The sequence below is a fragment of the Miniopterus schreibersii genome (genome assembly GCF_964146895.1).
Source record: "Miniopterus schreibersii genome assembly, chromosome: 2".
NCBI classification, from domain to species: domain Eukaryota; kingdom Metazoa; phylum Chordata; class Mammalia; order Chiroptera; family Miniopteridae; genus Miniopterus; species Miniopterus schreibersii.
Genome location: NC_138102.1, coordinates 74680956 through 74697304, shown reverse-complemented (window position 1 = coordinate 74697304; position 16349 = coordinate 74680956). Strand labels below are relative to the sequence as shown.

The following is a 16349-nucleotide window of genomic DNA, read 5'->3' as shown; positions in this document are numbered from 1 at the left end:
TACTCAGCAAAAAAAAAAAAAAAAAAAGGATTTCACTCTTATGTGGAATATAAAACTGAAAGCAACAAATGAACACACAAGACAAACAAAAACTCATAGACACAGACAACATAGGTTGCCATAGGGAAAGGATAAAAGGGGTCAAATATATGGTGGCAAGAAATTTGACTTTGGGTGGTAAACACACAATGCAATATACAGATGATGTATTATAGAACTGTACCCTTGATAACTATCAATTTTATTAACCAATGTCTCCCCAATAAATTTAATAAAAAATATAAATAAATAAATAGGAACAAACTATTTGCAATGAGTTGGATTGTGACCCTCCCTTTAAATAATTCATGTGTTGATCTAACCCCAAGTACCTGAGAATGTGACTGTATTTGGAGATGGGCCTCAAAAAGGTACAGTAAGTTAAAAGGTACACATTAGGGTGGGCCCTAATCCAATCTTACTAGTGTCTTTATAAGAACAGAAAATTTACACACATAGAAAGACACTAGGGATTTGCACATAAGAAAACCATTCCAGAACACAAGAAGATAGCCATCTGCCAGCCAAAGAGGTAGGACTCAGAAGACACCAAACCTGTGGATATCTCAGATTCTTTGACTTCTAGCCTCAAGAAATGTGAGAAAATACATTTCTGTTATTTAGGCCACTCAATCGGTAGTATTTTATTATGGCAGCCCCTAGCAAACTAAAATATAGGTATACAACTTCAATGAATCCCCAGGCAAATGTGCTGAGTGAAAAAAGCCAGCCCCAAAGGTTAAATACATGATCCCATTTATATAAAATCCTTGAAATTATAAAATATGTCACATTATCATTGAGTAAAGATCTTACTAAATGTCTATGTAAAGCTAAACTGGTCTATTAGTACTGTCAAGATACTTGGAAAGATGATTACAATCATTGGTCACCTTTGGAGGATGTTACAGAACAAACTCATTCGTTTGAAAACTAGTCAATAAAAACAAAGAATAAAGCATTTATCCTACCTTTTCTGAATGAACTATACTTCATAACAAGAATAGTTGGTGGAGAAAAGTTTCTATTTACAGAAGAATTACAACTAATAATTGAAAAGGGAATGATAAAATGATCACTTTACCATTTAGCAACACCTAATGGATCCAGTAATAATAGCTTACATGAAAAAAGAGAGGTAACAAAACATCATGTATCTCCTAACAGCATACACAACAACATCTCTGAAGTATTTCTTCCCAAAACTATCAAACCAGGATATAATCAGGCCTATAGATCCTCTGCTAGGAAATTATATAACATGTTAAACAATGAAGGAGATGAAATCTAAAATATACAATATAGGAAACTCAACTGGATAAATAATCCAGTTTCTTCAACAAATAAAGTGTAAAAAAACAGAGGGAAAGGGTGGGGGTGGGGGGAGCAGGAGGTTAAGCCTACAGATTAAAGGAGATTTAAGATATTAATCAACTAATCATAATGTATGGACCTTTTCTGAATACTGATTAGACCATACTGAATAAAAATAACTTATAAAACAATCGAGAAATTTTGAAGACTGGATATTTAGCATTAAGGAATTTTCGTTAATTTTGTTAGGTTTGATGAACTGTGGTTATTTTTTAAGAGTTCTTATCTTTTCCACATACATACTGAAATATCTATGGATAAAACATCCTATCTGGGATTTACTTTAAAATAATCTAAGCCAGGGAGAAATACAGTTTGGCATGGTTAACTGTTGAAACTAGTAAAGAGGCTAATGAGAGTTCATACTATTTTCTCTACCTACTTTTAAAAATGTCTGAAATTCTCGGTAATAAAAGGTTTTTAAAAAATTAATCTTAGAAGTGGAATCAGAAATAAAAGAAGCTGCAAGTAGCCTACATCTATAAGACAAAATATAACATTCATATACATGTTCATAAATGTTTTCTCAGAAAACTATTTCTCAGCAGCACACACATGCAATCAGAATACTAGCACCATCTTCAAACAGAAATGGTACATATATTAATAAGGATTGGAAAATAACAGGTAGAGACCTTTCACTACACATAATTTTTAAAAAGACAGTCTGCTTTTTAAAGTTATTAAGAAACCTCTTCATGTTTCTATAGTATAACTTAGAGAATTAACCAATTTGCCTAAAATCATATAGGTACAATATAGCTACAATCAAAGATTTCTGCCTTGATGTCCAAGGTCTTTTCTTCTACCACATAGCCATTCAAGATGCAGAAAGAAAACCAAAATTCTAACAACTGATTCATCCTAAGTCACAATATGAACAGTATTTCTGGCCAATTCTTAATGGAAAGTCCCTTATTCATACTCTATAAGCAGCATGAACACAATCTAATCTGAGGACAGCAATCATGTATTACACACTTATTAGAATACACTTTTCTACATAAAACACCAAAAAACTTTCCTCAAAAAAAATTAGTATGTGCTTTCATGTATGCACAAACAACTTTTTTGACTCTGGGGAACTTAAAAATATGAATTTTAACAAAAGTGCCACATCAAAATCACTACACATGCATTAAAAATTCAACTATTTTAACTGATTCTTAAGTTCTCCTAAAAATTTATATTAATTTTGAAGTCAAATTATTCTGCTTGTATGACAATATAGTTATGCTTTATATGCATAACTTTATTTAATCTACACAGTAACTGTAAGATCCAGAAATTATTACTTGTCCCTTTTACAGATGAGAAAACTGAGGCTTGGCGATTTTAGGTAACTTGTTCAAGATCATGGAGCTAGTAAATGGTAGCTCTGAGACTTTAGTCAGCCTAGTCTGACAACAAATCTTTGCTCTTAGCTCATCCTCTATTCCAGCGATTTTCAACCAGTGTGCCACAAGAATTTTTAAAACATGTGATACCTGACTATTTAGTCAGGGACACTGATCTCTTCTCCCTTAGACTGTCAAATAAAAAAATGCCAACACAACAAGAGCCGTCTAGTGTGAATGAATCAAAATTATACCTTTTTAAAAAAATATATGTCTTTATAGATTTCAGAGAGAGGAAGGGAGAGGGAGAGAGAGACAGAAACATCGATGATGAGCAAGTCATTGATCGGTTGCCTCCTACACGTTCCCAACTGGGGATCGAGCCCACAACCGGGGCATGTGACCTGACCCGGAATTGAACTGCAATCTCCTGGATCCTAGGTTGATGTTCAACCACTGAGCCATGCTCAAATGGGCAAAATTATACCTATTTTTTTGTCAGAGCAGCAAAAATATATTTTTGGTGTACCACAGAATTTTAGTAATTAGTTTATGTGTGCCATAAAATGAAAAAGGTTGAAAATTGCTGCTCTATTCCAATAAACATCTTCTTTCAGTTGCCAAAAAGAGTCCCCTAAGACACCACATTCCCCTCTTGTTTCAAAAAAGATAGCCAATTGCAACTAGAATAGCTACTTCGAAAACAAATTCATTTTGTGATTATATTTTCTTCTCAGCACACACTCTGTAACATTCTCCCTTAGAAATTAATGCATAAATGTAGGTTAAGTTCTCACACCAACTCCCCAAAACTTAAATCATTTAATATTTCTAGGTAAAAGTGTAGTGAATTGTAACAGGACAATACATCATCCTCTGTCATACCCCCCAAAAATTCCAGAGGTAACATGAAATTCCTTTCTTGTCTTCCTCCAGTATGCAACCAGAAATTATTTCACATTTTAGTCCCCATCATGAGCGCCATTAGGAAATGAGATTTAAACTATGCCAGTTCCCATGAAAGGAACTGGCAAAGCCAGGAGGAGAAAGGGTAGGATAAGAAAGCAGTAACATTTATTCGTATATGTATTCAAGTCTAAAGCCCAAGAGGGTCTATTACTATTACTATACTATTACTGCTATAGTTCAATACAAAAAAGTGTTGCACTGAACTAACTAGAACCTAACTACCATACTGCACTGCTTGCAAAGAGATTTAGAACACAACCCATTTATAAATTGGAAACTACCTATATTCACTAATACTCTATAATCAGCTACCCCTTCCCAACTCTCTGAAAACTAAAAGCCCAGTTTTTATGGAAGAGAGGGAAGTGAAGAAGCTATCACTCCATTTACTGCATATGCACAAAAAGAGCTTTGTATATGAAGTATCCAAATCAATGGTTATGTATTAGATGCTTTGGGACGATAATACCAAAATCATTCATCCATGATACTTCAGTATTCCTTTTTTAGTAAGGATTTCTAGAATATGTTCAGATCTTTGGAACTGTGGGATTTGTTTTCTCTTTTTTAGTACCAGATGCTATAGATTGAATGCTTGTGTCTTCCCCAAATTCATATTCTGGAACCTAATGTCCAACATGATGGTATTAGGAGGTGAGGCCTTTAGACAGTGATTAGGTCATAAAGGCAAAGCCCTCATGAATGGGATCAGTGCTCTTATAAAAGAGGCTAGAGAAAGCCCCCACCCTTTCTACCATGTAAGGCCAGTGACAAGGCACTATGAGTCAGGAAGTGGGCCTAGCCAGACACAGAATCTGCCAGCACCATGATCTTGGACTTCCCAGCTTCCAGAACCGTGAAAAATAAATTTCTGTTGTTTATAAACTACAGTCTATGGTATTTTGTTATAGTAGCCAGAGTAGACTAAGTAAGGCACCAGAGATTTTTTCCCTTGTTTGTTCTGATCGTAAAAAGAGACAGATATACTCTAATACAATGCTGATGAGAAATTAAATTCATTAAAAGTGACTGTCTGGCCTGGCTGGCATGACTCAGTGGTTGAGCATCAACCCGTGAACCAGGAAGTCAGGGTTGGATTCCCGGTCGGGGTACATGTCCAGGCTGTGAGCTCGATCTCACTGATGTTTCTATTTCTCTCTCCCTCTCACTTCCTCTCTCTGAAATCATAAAAACTTTCTTTTTTTTTAAAGTGACTGTCTGTAGTGCAACTTAGCGATAATTACCAAGAGTTTTATAAATGTTCATAGCTTTTGACTCAGTTTTTCAACTTGGAAAAATTGGCTCTAATAATCAGAGAGTCATTCATTAATTTATTTAACAAATTATCAAGGATTTATTTTGTGCCAAATATTATTCTTATGAATAAGGAAGGTATATTTATCTCATTATTTTACAGAGCAAAAAAGTTAGGAAAAAACTAGTATCTAATAACAGTAAGAGTTAACAGATTCAAATGCACCTAACAAAATATTATACTACCACTGGAAACTACATTATCAAATATTAAAAAATATTTAATAACAAGAAAATGCTCATGATATGTCATGAAAAAAATTTAAAGCAAGATACAAAAGTATATGTAACTACATATAACTATATGTATGATCCCAAATCTGTTTAAGATCTTACTAGCCAGGGTCCTTGGTCAAATTATTTAACCTGCTCTGGCCAGTGTTCCTCAGTGGTTAGAGCATCGGCCTGTGCACCCCCACCAGAGGGGCAGAGGGCCAAGGGTTCTATTCCCAGTCAAGGGCACATACTTGGGTTCCAGGTCCGATCCTCGACCTACCCCAGCCCCAGTCAGGGTGCGTGTGGAAGACAACCAATCGATGTGTCTGTCACATTGATGTTTCTCTTTCCCCCCACCCTCCCTTCCACTGTCTCTAAAAATCAATGGAAAAAATATCTTCACTCCTCGGGTGAAAATTAAAAAAAGAAAAAAAGTTACTGAACCTCACTCTACTTCAGTGTCTTCATCTATATAATGAAGATTTTATATAATACATGTAAAATAAAGATGTTATATTTCACATCCCCAATGGACTGCTAAAGGAGTAGTTTGCAAAGTGCTTACAATATTTCCCCAGTACATATAAACCACTAGTAATTATTTTCAAGTTTTATTATTGGAAACACATGTATATATATGCAAAGAAAAAAATGAAAGAAACATATCAAAATATTATCTAAGATCCTGAATTCTAACAACACTAATTTTAAGATTTACAGAAAATTTGAAGACTCACTGCATATTAGAAGATATTTAAAATTATTTTATAAGGTATGGCTTTGTTTTTTAAAAAGCCTTTATATCGCAGTGAAGTATTTATAAATAAAATATATCTAAGATTGGCTTTAAAATACTTTGGTGGGGGGCTTACATGGTGATTTTTTAATGTTATCAGAGGTAAATTGAATTACCTCTGGGTAATAGAATTATTAGTAGCTTTTCTTTTCTTTATATTTTTCTATTTTCTAAATTTTCTACAGTGATCCAAAAATTATTTTTAAGGTGAGAAAAATGTATTCAAAAATTTTAGGAAAATCCTTACCAATACTCCATCTGCAGATGAAACTTTCTCCCAAGTTAACCAAGCTCTTTCTCTGACATGATCTGGTATCTTTAATTTCTCACATAATGCAGTAAAATCAGGTTCTTCGGTTTCTTCAAACTCAAGCCTACCAAATGAAAATATACATTTAATAGGCACAAAATTATAAATCAAACTAATTAAGTAAATATTTGTTTTAATGGTTTGCAAATAATGGCACTATTCTAAAAGCTAGCATCACTAAATACTTTAGGATCTTATTTATCTTTGAAAAATTTACACTTAGAATTTAAGCATATGTTTATCTTTCTCACAGTCTTTCCAAAATAAGGATACCACCCAGTGAAAAATGTTTGCTGGCCTGGTGAATCACATACACTTCAGAGCAGCATAATAGTTTTGTGAAGGAAAGCAGAATAGCTAAAGCTCTTTGGGGAAATTGTGATAACAATAACAGCAAGAAGAAAGCCCATTATTACAGAATCAGTTCACTATCAGTGACTTAGTTAAAATAGAGTCTACATTTATCAATGTTTCATATATGTAATCTACCTACTAGCATTTCTTACATGATGATTAACTTGACATAAATCATTCTTTTTAGCTAATTCCTTATCATTCATTTAATGTATATTCAACATCTAATAATAATATTATGAGGAATAGCTAATAATTTTTGTATATTAACAGTAAATATAATACTGTATAAGGAATGTATGTATGATAATAAGAAATAGCTAATAACTTTTGAGTATTTACTATGACTCCGTATCTCAGATGCATAGTTTCACTGAATCCCCACATTAGCCCTATTAGGTAAGTACTCTTATTATCCTTATTTTACAGATAAAAACCAAATCAGAGAAGTTAAAGCACTCACCTGGTATGATAGCCAGCAAGTAGGAACCTTGACATAAACTCAACAGTCTAACTTCATAATTCATGCCCTTGACCACTACAGACTGCTAACCCTCTTTTAAAACATAATTAACTTTTGGTTATCTCAACAAGATAGCATGCTGTTACTAGTGAGAGTTTCCCTTCCAATTACATCATTTATGCCAGAGATAATGCAACCGAAATAAGATCTCAGTTTTCAAAGTAGAAATGGACTCTGTCCCTGGAAGTACAGTTGGACTGGGCCCTAAGTAAGTTTCTTGGCCTCAGATTGCCAGGCAGTGGTTCCATCCTTGCTAAGTAGTTAATCTATAGAGTTTGATTGCCCATGCTAAAGAAACCTTTTATGGATATGGATAATCAAGAGCAAACTGTATTTTGTATGGTTTTGACTTACAGGATAATTTAATAATTCCATAATTTAAGGTGTGTAAAAAAGTACTGGGGAAAAATTTTTAAAAACAAAGTCCCAGATGATGGCCAGAATTTCAATATTTCTGGTCACCATACAATAATCGAAAATGCTTCCAAAGCTCTATGAAGAACATGGAACACTTCACTAGGGAGACTTTACTGCTCTTTCCAAAGGGAAACTTTCAAGTATTGGATACATCATTTTAATCAGAAATTAACGTCTTTTCCCAGAACATCCCCAGACTTTTTTTTAACTGGTGAGTATGACTTTTAATTGACCCATAAGACAGTCTATTTAAATATATTAATTTTTAAGTCTCTCACAAGTCATTTCCAAAAGTCCATTCCAGTCTTATACAATTTGGCTTGAATAATATTAGTGTCTGGGGAGGTGAAAGAAACAGAACTTGGCAATGGACTAGAAAGAGGGAGGGAGTGGTGAGGAACAGAAAGGAGTCTCATTCCCCTGCAATGGATATGCGGTCTTAAAGTAGGACCAGTGCTGACAAGAATAATGACAATTATACTCTTTCAATCTTAGCTTCTTAACCATAGAGTATCACAATCAAGAATAAGATGTTGCAATACAATAAATATTGTCCTCCATGTTCTACTGCATTATTATATCATGATACCCTGACTTTTTAAATTTAAATTCCATTTAGAAAAATAAAGGTTCATGGTACCACAAGAACACCATTAAATTTATATCCAAACAAAGGGAGGGGGGGCGGGGGGAACGGGACCCTTGCTGGCTCCAAGCCAAAAGGCAAAGTAGAAGAAATAAAGAGACATGCCAAAGCCAACTAACATGCAACAAGAAGGAAAGAAAAAGTTTAGAAACTTTTAAGTACTTAGGCTAAACTTGTGCCCATACACCAGTTCCTCTAAAGAGCTTTATGTTCCATCAGTCACTACCATGGCTCTTTATCCCCAAGAATTCAAAGCACTGTTTTAAGGGAACCCTACAAAGCACCTCAGCCAAGTATCTTGGGGACAACCGACACCCAGGACCCTGAACTTGAAGTCCACCGGCGTCTCTGCCGTTCCGGTCGGCCTCTCCCCGAGCGCGGCTTCAGATGCAGTCGCACGCCCAGAGGAAAACATTTCCAACTGCTGCATCCCAGGATAGCAAAACAGAAAGTCACACACGACCGGGGACTACTACAAATCTCAACAGGAGAAAAACTCTCTATCACGCACTAGTCTTTTGGGGGTTTTTTTGGAGGGTCCCCCCCCCCTTCCGTTTGATGGGGCCTCGAAATTACCCGCCGTCTGCGAACCTCTAGTCCGGCGGAGGAAAGGCGGCACCTGTCACTTCGCTCAGGGACTCGAGCCCAACCCGCCCGACACCTGTCAAGCTGAAGCCAGACCCCTTCCGGCTGCCGGCCCCTAGCTCCCGAAGCCAGACCCCTGTCATCCTCCTCCAAGCGCTCCGCAGCGGTGGGGGACAGGGAGGGACCCTCCTCCCACCGGCCCCGGCCCCCGGCGGAGACGCGCCCCCGCCAGACGCCGCGGCGCCAACCCCGACGCATCCTCCGGGCGCCCTTCCCGCGCGCCGGCGGCCGCAGCGGCTTTGCTCGCTCACCTGGCCAGAGGCAGGTCCTCAGGGCCACTGTCCTGTTCGGGGTCCTCCTCAGGAGGGGGCGGCGGCGCGGGGGCTGCTGCGGCGGGGGCGGCTGTTCTCCGGGGGGTTTTGGGCGGCATGACGCTCTGCCGGAGCGGCAGCCAGCGAGTGGTGAGGCGGGCCCGGGCGGGAGGACGCGCGCACGTCGAGGCACGCCCCGTCCTCGCCCAACTCCCGTTACAAAAATAATATGAATGTCCCCTGAGAAAAACCGACAAGCCCTCCCCCGCCCGGCAACCGAGCGCCGCGTCCAACCGCGGGAAAACGTCACTTCCGCCCGCGGCGTCACGTCCGCGAGGCTCCGGAGCCCGCCGGCGTACGGAGGGAACCGGGGCGCCGGGTGGTGCGTGGGGCGGGTGCGCGAGATCGGGCGGGCTGGGCAGGGAGCCCGGGCCTGCGCCCAGGCGTCTTTTCTGAGGCCGCGGCCGCCGCCCGAACCTGTCTCTACTCGAAACTCCCCCTTGAGGGCATGGGTGCCGGTAACGGGGCCGTAGCACAGTCTGGTGGGTGAGATTGGGTCCCTCTCCATCTGCGGGTGGATCCAGGGGTGCGGCTCTGGCCCCTCGGGGAATATCGGCCGCGTGCACCCTCGGCGGGCACGCCCCTCGCCTCCGGGGCGGCGCCTGCCGGCCCCGCCGCGCTCCTCCGGCCCAATCAGTGAAGCGAAATGGGCCAAAACAAAAACAAACACTGATGGAAGCGTAGTGGGGGCTGAACTCGGCCAGTCACTGGGAGGTACAAATTGGAGGACAATTTTTGGCTTTTTAGGCATCGCCAGTTAGGGAAGGGAGGAGGACTGTGGGTAAAGAACAAATTATAGTGTGATGTGAAAACAGGAAGCACCTATATGTCTAAGGGACGTCTTTAGAGGAGCTGGCGGTTGAATAGAATTTTGCCAGGGAGATTTAACATTTAAGGAGGGCTTACTACTAATAATGGAAAAAAATTAAATGGAATAAGCTCTGCTGAGAGTCACTTAAAATAGAGTCTGGAGGCTTTTAGGGAAGTGGGGCCTACGCACATCTTGTGCTTCAGTGCTCCGAGTTGCTATTAAGTTGCTAACCCTATTGCTAAACTCAGCTCAAAGCCCAGCCATAAACATCCTGGGACAGTCAGTGCTACACAGACATACATGTATGGGCTTTACTTCTTTCATTGTAGGAAGTAATTTTTTTTGCCTCCCTCATTTGCATATTGAAACTAACTAATCCCTGTAAATTAGCCAGCAATCCTTCATTTGCATGAAAGAATTACGTTTTGTGGTTTTTGCCTTTATAAATCCTACCTTTCTTTGTTCTCTTCAGAGCGCAGTTTGGATTGCTACCTGAATCAGGGTCTCTCAGATTCCAATTCTTTTTTTAAGACCCCCCCCAAATAAACTTTCAATTTGTTTCATAGCCTCAAACCTTTATTGGTTAACATTATGTACCATGAATTGTGCTGGTCATTTTACATAATTATCTTAATCCTCAAAAACAGTTATTTCAAATGAGTAGTGCATAGTATTATTACACTTTACATATGGGGAAACAGGCTCAGAGGAGTTCATTAATTTGCCCAATATTCCAGAGCTGATGGGTGGCAGAGGATTTGAACCTAGGTATATTTGACTCTGCTTATCCATTACATTATATTGATAAAGCACTGAGAAGACAGAAGCAGCATGTGCAAAGACAAAAACATCACAGAAGAGCTTGCTGGAACTACCACCATCAAACATTGGCTTAGAAACTGTCTGTTCTGTCTTTTGGTATTTACTTACAATAATAGATTGTCTAGTTTGAGTACATGTTTTTCTCTCTTTCGCAGATGCTGTGGATTGCCCAGTCAGAACTTCCCAACTAAGGTGCTGTAAATGAAATACAGTTGTGCTCTGATGTGAATCGCCTTATCCTTAGAAAAGCTGAGCAGGGCTGAGGAAGCAGGAGCCTTCAGGCAAGTCATGGCTGCAAGCCTCTTGGGTTTATCCCAGTGAGTGGTATGATGGATTACCATTTTCTGTGTATACCATGACATGTGCCAGAATGTGCAAAGAATTGGCAGTCATCAGCCTACTCAACAGCCCAGGTATATTTGTTAGCCAGCTAGCTATATCAGCCAAAGTTCAGAAACTCTCTCTTAGAGGCCAAAAATTTGTCAAGAGGCAGAGTTCGTGCCCAGCTCCAACTACAGAAAGCAGATACCATCAAAGTAGTACTCCTCTTCACCTCTCCTAGGATTAGTGTAGGCAGGAGCTCAGAGTGCAATTTTGGTCTTTGCTAGATCAAAAATAGTCCACTAGGAGCCTGCTAAAATGAGATACAAGTATGACACAGTTTTTCTACTCCTTAACTATTATAAGGATGTTATCCTTGCAATTGCTGAAACCATTATGACCTAAGACAAGTTGACTTAGGATAAAGCAGAAATTTTAAGGATGGCACAGTAGGAATATCAAAAATATATGTGTCCTCGGTGACATAACTGAGCTTTGACTTAACCAGAAAGCATCATAATTTACAATATTTCTCTAACGCGTATCTTCAGGATAGAGACCAAATCATTGTTGTAGCCTTAGTACCTAGCACAGTGTTGGACACAGAGTAGATTCTTGTTTGTTAAAAGTGGGGAGGGCAGGCGAGCACAGGAACATTCTGGGAACTGAAGTAACCTCTCTTCATATATAGGTATGACTTGCTTTATTAAGCCCAGTTTGTTAACATCTGTATTTACCACAATTATGATAAATCAAAGAGAGAGTTCTCAACTTATAAAAGGATGTAAATTAATCTAGCTACATTTAAATCTTTATACACAACTCAGGAACAATGGAGTCAATCAAAATCCTTACATTCTGTTGCACTACCAAAGAAGTATTTGAAAATTTGCAGATTCCTAAAAGAAGCTTCCCCTGATCTTTCCACACCTCCATAGTAGTTTTAAAATTGCCATTAAGACCAAATAAAGATCTTTCTTGATTTTCTGTCTTGAGATAGAACTTTTTCAGCTTAAGGCCCCTTTGATGATATTACAATATTTTTTTTTTAGTCTCCCCTAGTCTAAAAAAGTCTTCCTCTGACCTTTTTTGCACTAATAAGCTACCATACTGTTACCATTCTTTACAATCTAGTTTCTTGAAATGGAAGTCCCCATTCATTCTCTCTCCTTCCCCAATTTCTCAGTCTACTAGTGCCTGCCTCTCTTCTACCAGCACTCCACTGAAGTCACTTTTTCAGAGGTCACCAGTGTCCTAATTGTCAACTCATAGCTTCTTTTTGGTCCTTTACCTACTTAACCTTTCTGGCAGTTAACACAGTTAACCACTTTCTCTTTCTTAATATTTTGTCTCCTACAAATCCATGGTCTCCTTGTTTTCCTCCTCCCTTCTCCTACTTCATAAACTCCTCCACTAGCTCCTCTCCCAGTCTCTTCAGGGCAGATTCCCTAAAGCAGCACAGCTCAAAATGGTCCTTGGACCAGTGCCAGTTTGCGCACTGTTTGTCTTTGGTCCACAAGGAGATAAGTACAGAAATTAAGAGTAAATGATTAGCAGCATTTGTAGTAATTTAACATTTCATCTGTCCAAGCACATGATCACTGGACAACTCTCATTAAACAGTATAGCACAGTTCAGGTATTCTCCAACATGTGTGGTGAGTTGCAGGTAGCATGGCTATGTCTTTGTCATGTGCAGTAGGACCACAGTATTTCAAGGTTAATTTGTGAACTGTAACCCAAAAGGGAGTGAAAATTTATGTATTTATTTACTTCTATAATGTTATTTTTATAGTCATTTGAATTTTTAATCAAGCTTGTTTTTGAAATTCATAGCTAAATTAGGGAAGTAAAATTTGTGTCATTTATTTTTAAGCCTAAATTATAGTTGGTAAAATAAGCCTTACTGTCCTGTTTTGTCAAGAAAAGACATAAAGCAGTAGTGAGTTAGTAGTAATAATAGTAAACTAAATAATGACCAGAAAAGTGATCCCAAGGAATTAAAGACCTAAATGTTTGTACTAATTTTACTCAGAAGTATATTTGAGTTCATAGCCATAACTCGTTAGTAAAGTACCAAAACCATGAACTGACAAATGAAGCATTAAAGCCATCAGACTTCGGTGGCATTGACATATAAAATATAAAGGAACTAATTTTGAATTTGATAAAACATTTTGAATTTTTATTTTCCATGAAAATAAACTCCACACATAAGAAATTTATGGGTGCAAAATCCATTTCTCCCATTGAAAGATACTTTAAATGTAACTATAACTTAACAGGAGAAATGTTGGGACCTGGCTACAGATAAATAATTGAAAATGAATTTTAAAAATAAAGCATTATTTGCTTCATTTTGGATAAAAAAAATGAATATCCTGAGCTTGCTGAAATTGCTTTAAAATCTTTTCTTCCATTAACATACCTTTTCTTCCTTAAACATTAAAAACTTTAAATATTGACAAACTTAAAATACTAAATATTGTTATAGCATTTAATATGGGAAATCGCTAATTTATTACCAAGGTTTGTTTAGTTGTTATGACTGAAATCTTCAGAAATTAAGGGTGTATTAGCAATCTATTAATCATCTATATACTTCCAGTGAATAAAGTGTAGTTTTCTTTTATCCTAATGTTACCTTTTCTTCTAATTGTTTTCTGAAATGTAATTTTATGTCTGTTTAAAATACTAAAAAATGCAAGCTTGTATGTGGTATGCCTTTTTTGTCTTCATTTCATTTTTCTAGTACTTTTAAAATTTTTACTTTCCAAAAGAATCAATTCATGAACAATCAGAAATTAAAAAGTAAGTTTCTTTAAAGATAGTGTAAGATAGCACTGGCCTAGAAGATCTTCAACTTTCTTCTTGCTCTGTTTCAGTTCTCATGATTTAAATTACCTCCCATATGTGTATGCTCTTAGATTCTTTCAGGGTTTAAGAAACAGGGACCTGCTCAGTTTACCTGAATTATTCAGGGTTAATGATTAGTTTGGGGGTGGGGAGTGAAGAAGACAACAAAAAAAGAGTCCCTTCTGCTACACCTGGGCTCCCCTTCTTCCTGCCCCTGTGAATGGTGTATTGTTCATCGCTCTGTGCTGTTCTCCTGCTGCTGTGACCTTCTCTCCATGCCACCAATTCACACTATTCGGGAGAGAGCATCTGATTGATTCTCCCACTAAGCTGCAATTTACAGTAGCAGGACGAGATAACAATCTGTGGGGCCCAGTGCAAATGAAAATGCAGAACCTCTTGTTCAAATAAGTATTGAGATTTTCAAGATGGTGACATCAGAACCTAAAACTAAGCATAAGACCCTTCTAACTGCATGACTCATATGCCCTAAAGCCAGCCCTGTCCATGAGGGGAGATCTATATCTGTTCTGCTAACTATGGTGTCCCCATGCCAACCATGTGCCCATGGCACTGAGCAATCAGTTGGACTTGATGCCAAGGGATAGCTAGTTTTGGTATTACACTATTATATTAGTTTCTTCTCCTTCCCTGCCCACTCCCTTTTGTCTTAACTCCTGTTTGTCTCAAATTGCACTCGGGGTCTATTTTCTAGAGAACCCGAATTTAAACACTTGGTACCAGGAGTGTTCTGCAGACAATCAGGATGAGATATTGGAGTTGGGTTATTCACTGATCTCAGGGTGATAAAGAACCCTGGCATGGTAAGTTCTGTAGTAAGTGAGGCACACAGTGTACCATAATTACTGAGGCTTCACACCCGTGTCCACTTGGGAGGCAGTGCAGGTAGAAGGTGGGGCATTGGAAAGTGTGGTGGCTATGGTACTTGAACAGTATGGGGACAGTAATTTTAAGGATTGTGGATGGGATGGATTCTGTCCATGGAATTATATGCCTTGCAAAAGAAAATGATACCTCAGAACAGCCAGCTGTCACCTTAAAGCACACTGAGAATGCCAGAGAGCCTCTATTGGCAGGGTTTTTTTAACATGACTATGATTTCCTATAGCAATTTGACATTGCTGTGACATCCAAGCACACGATCAGAAAGTCATCTCCTTGAACAGAGTATAGATATATCATTTCAGTTATTGTCAAACTCATGTGGTGATCTGCACGTGCAGCAAGGTGTATACTGGTCAAGTTCAGTAATTTCTAAAAGGATTGCTCTAAAACAGATTGAAAAAACTGGTCCTTCACCACAGATATCTTGAGAATCATTAATCTAGAGTATTTACCTCTTTGTACTCACCAGGACTGAAGACAGAAGAGTTAAAATAATTCAAACTATTCCAGAAAATTCAAGAGGAGGGAAAACTCCCAAACTCTTTTTATGAGGCCAGCATCACCCTAATCCCAAAACCAGATAAAGATACTACAAAGAAAGAAAATTACAGGCCAATATCCCTGATGAACATAGATGCTAAAATCCTCACTAAAATACTAGCCAACTGGATCCAACAATACATTAAAAAGATGATACATCATGACCAAGTGGGATTTATTCCAGGGATGCAAGGCTGGTACAACATCCGTAAATCAAAAAATGTGATATATCACATAAACAAAATGAAGGACAAAAATCATATGATCATATCAATAGACGCAGAAAAAGCATTCGACAAAATCCAGCACCCATTTCTGATAAAAACTCTCAGCAAAGTGGGAACAGAGGGATCACACCTCAACATAATAAAGCCCATATATGACAGACCTACAGCTAACATCATACTCAATGGGCAAAAACTAAAACCATTTCCATTAAAAACAGGAACAAGAAAGGGATGTCCACTTTCACCACTCTTATTCAGCATAGTACTGGAAGTCCTCACTATAGCCATCAGACAGGAAGAAAACATAAAATGTATCCAAATTGGAAAGGAGAAAGTAAAACTGTCATTATTTGCAGATGACATGATACTGTACATAGAAAACCCTAGAGACTCCATCAAAGTACTACTAGATTTGATAAACTAATTTGGCAAGGTAGCTGGATACAAAATCAACATCCAGAAATCAATGGCATTCTTATACACCAACAATGAACTTTCAGAGAGAGAAACTAAAAAAGCAATACCATTTACCGTTGCAACTAAAAAAATAAGATACCTAGGAAGAAACTTAACCAAGGTTGTAAAAGACCTGTACTCAGAAAACTACGTGACACTG

The 16349-nt window shown here is 38.3% G+C and overlaps 1 protein-coding gene and 1 long non-coding RNA gene across 4 annotated transcripts in view; one reads left to right on the top strand and one right to left on the bottom strand.

Moving 5' to 3' along the window:
* Window positions 1-9926, bottom strand: part of RB1 (RB transcriptional corepressor 1) — a 140804-nt gene extending 130878 nt beyond the window's left edge. Inside the window, exons 1-2 of one of the 3 annotated variants that reach the window (XM_081130699.1) lie at window positions 9192-9926; window positions 6293-6419 (exon numbers count right to left, since the gene is read on the bottom strand). In XM_081130699.1, coding sequence (XP_080986825.1) covers window positions 6293-6419; window positions 9192-9310 — 246 coding nt within the window. In that variant the 5' untranslated portion in view covers window positions 9311-9926. Of the gene's footprint in view, window positions 1-6292; window positions 6420-7172; window positions 7252-9191 lie in introns of those variants that run through there. The other 2 variants (XM_081130697.1, XM_081130698.1) reach the window with 2 other exon arrangements.
* On the top strand, window positions 9528-16349 carry LOC308554014. Its single transcript, XR_013998326.1, has 3 exons — window positions 9528-9733; window positions 11040-11165; window positions 15436-16349. It is a non-coding gene; the product is annotated as an uncharacterized lncRNA (long non-coding RNA).